The sequence below is a fragment of the Bison bison genome, unplaced genomic scaffold (assembly GCF_000754665.1).
Source record: "Bison bison bison isolate TAMUID 2011002044 unplaced genomic scaffold, Bison_UMD1.0 scf7180017848936, whole genome shotgun sequence".
Taxonomy (NCBI): Eukaryota; Metazoa; Chordata; class Mammalia; order Artiodactyla; family Bovidae; genus Bison; species Bison bison.
Genome location: NW_011479509.1, coordinates 46,370 through 49,335, shown reverse-complemented (window position 1 = coordinate 49,335; position 2,966 = coordinate 46,370). Strand labels below are relative to the sequence as shown.

General features: G+C 58.1%; 1 protein-coding gene across 1 annotated transcript in view; it reads left to right on the top strand.

Annotated features, from left to right (window-relative positions):
- The first annotated feature begins 2,213 nt into the window (after positions 1 to 2,213).
- The window catches only part of SYNGR3 (synaptogyrin 3), a 4,609-nt gene continuing 3,856 nt past the window's right edge, over positions 2,214 to 2,966 (top strand). The window contains exon 1 of the mRNA XM_010846198.1: positions 2,214 to 2,241. Coding sequence (XP_010844500.1) covers positions 2,214 to 2,241 — 28 coding nt within the window. The remainder of the gene's footprint in view (positions 2,242 to 2,966) is intronic.

Sequence of the window (2,966 nt, the reverse complement as noted above, 5' to 3'; positions counted from 1 at the left end):
CCCCTTCTGGGAATTCCTCAGAGCATGAGGGCACCCCTGGATCTAGGCCCCAGCTCTCCTCTCTGGATTGGGCAGGCCAGGAGATGGTGGGGCGGGCACGCCGGGAGCACCGCCTGCCCCCTCCTGCACGTGCTCCCCTTCACGCAGGATATACAGGGACCAGCCAGACACACGCACTCGTGTGAGCTTCACCCAGTGGCTCTGCCGTCTGCACAACGAGGTGAACCGCAAGCTGGGCAAGCCGGACTTCGACTGCTCACTGGTGGATGAGCGCTGGCGCGATGGCTGGAAAGATGGCTCCTGTGACTAGCCAGCGGCCAGAGCCTGGGGAGGCCCGGCCAGAGGGGGCGGGGCTCATTAAAGTGCCATCACACACAGAGCCTGTGGTGTCTCCGTTGGGTGCTCCCCAGACCCTGCCCTGGGAACCCTCTCCCTCTGCAGTTCGGGGGAGACGTGGAGGAGCCCGATAGCAGGCACCCCGGTGGTGGCCTCCTCACCGCGGGCCCGCGAGGCTGCCGACAGGGGAGGCAGGGGCAGCCCAGGACATCCCTTCCCTTCAGGATTTGGCCTCCTGCTCACCCACCCCGCTGCCTGCTTCTCCACACAGGAAGCCCACAGGCCTGGCTGGGCACCACCGTCTCGCCCCTCAGGCCTGGCCAGTGTCTCCCCACCTTGTAGTGAGGGACAGCGCAGGATGTAGCCCCGGAGGCTGTGCGCTGTTTGCACGTCAGGAAAGAGGCTTATGGGTCGAACTCTGCTGCTCGTCTCCGGTCTGGCCTCTGGCCTTACAGGTTCCATGGAACTCGAGACCAAAATAAAATGCTGGAGAAATGACCAAAGCCCTGGCCTCAGCGTGTTTTGTGCTGGGACTTGCAACAGCGGACAGGCCTGCTGCTTCCTTATCTGGGTTCTGGCTCCCCAGGAGAAGGGGGCCTTTCCAAGGCCAGAGTGGGCTAGGATATACAGGAACAGGAGGCTGAGTTGCTGGAGCTGAGGGAGAATGGATCAGAGGAGGGGAGGTTGAATGAAAGGTCCTCAAGGCCCCAGTAAGGGTGTGGTTCTAACACCCAGCTCTGACCAAACAATGCATCGTGGAGGATCTGGAGCCGAGGGATGGCAAGGTGTGACTTTAGCTGGAATGTGGCAGAGGTGGCTGAGAGTAGGGAGGAAGGACACCTACTCCGCAGCAGCTGAGAGGGAAGCTCACCCTAGGGTGGGTGGCAAGCATCACTGGATACATTCTGAAGGTGGAGTCCAAGGTGACTACAGGCTTCTGGCCCAAGCCACTGGAAGGAGGGAGCTGCCCAGTGTGTCAGTGAGATGCAGAAGGCTATCAGTGGAACAGGTTTGGGGGTGACCTAGACCCAGCTTTAGGGCCTTCCCAGATCCTCTCAACCACACCCATTCCCAGGGCTTGGCTCCCAGCTGGAATGCCCCAGCAACACTGTGCCCCAGCCCTGTGGTCATAAAGCATAAAGCTCTGGTCACCTCTCCCTAGCGTGTCTCAGCCCCTTCCTGGGCAAGAGCCAGCCTTTAGCAGTCAGTCTCTCCTTGGCATCTTCACCACACTGGCCCCACGGGGGTGCTGGCTTCCACAGGGGCTGCCAGGAGGGGCCAGGTGACATGAAATAGGGGTAACCAGTGGAGAAGTCACCATTCTTTGGTACACCAGATGGACGCCCCCAGCATAGGGGAACCTGCGTGCTGGGAGCCAGCAGGGCTGTGGTCAGCACACACCTTCCATGTTGGCTCTCCCCTCTTCCCTGCCTCACTTCCCTTCTTCCCTAACTCTGGCTTCCTCAAAGTTTCACCTCCCAATAAAACTCTAACTTTGCAGCAGACTGATTTCCAGGCTAAGACAAGAAGGACTCAAGTTCAAGGGAAAGTCCTGGCTCAGGCTGTGAGCATGGAGACCAAGGGAGTGAGCACAGAGCAGGGAGAAGATCCCCAGGACCAGACACGGGGACTCCTAAGCTCAAAGGTCACAGGAAGAACAAGAGGAAGAGACAAGAAAGGGCCCATGAAGTAGGAGGAACAGTAGGAGAGGGTGACGTCAGAGTGTCCCCAGGAGGATGGGAAAAGGATGGCAGTGCCTGAATTGCCCCTGGGACTAAAAGGAGAAGTGACAGCTGGAGGGAAGTGGGTTCAGGAGTGGAAGGAAGTAGCAGGTTTAGGCACCGAGGTAACCAATCAAGTAAAGGGGGAAACGAATGATGGGTGAGACGGAACCATTGCTGACAGGTGAGAGGTATGGGACTGGATGCACAAAGCATTGAGTCAACCAGGCCACACCTTTACTCAATGTCCTGGATAGAAACTGGCGTCATCTGTCCTGGCATGGTAGTGACCTGGGTTTCAATCCCGGCTCTTCACTTTGTGTGATCAAGGAACTAAACCAGTTTGTTTTGGTTTTTTTTTAAAAACTCGGTCACGTTGTGTAGCTTACGCAATCTTACTAGTTCCCGGACCAGGGATCAAACCCGGCCCTGGCAGCGAAAGTGCCGAGTCCTAACCACTGGACTGCCAGGGAACTCCCAGACTGGCTATTTACCATCTGAAGAAAGAGGGGGTAAAAGAGTCCCCCCCTCCACAGAGGGTGGTGGAACGCCAGGCACTGTCAATGCTCAAGGAATGTGGACTTTCTTCAAATGTCCTAGACAGAAACAAGCGTCACCTGGGCCCCTGCCCAGCTCCCTGGAAGGACAATGAAGGAAGGGACCCTGTCCAACCCCAAGCTGGGTGATCTCTGGAAGAAACCCAGCAGGTGTGCAAGGGAGCCAGGCACCCGCTCTGCCAAACTCCCCATCTCCGATGCTTCGCCCCAAACTGTCTGCCAAAAGTCAGTTGGGGAGACCCAGGAGTATGGAGGGGGCTCAATGGGCACCCTCTGCAGGACCACATCCAGCCACAGGATAAGAGCAGAGACGCCCCACCTCCCACCCAGCTGGCCTCTGGTCTCTGCCTGC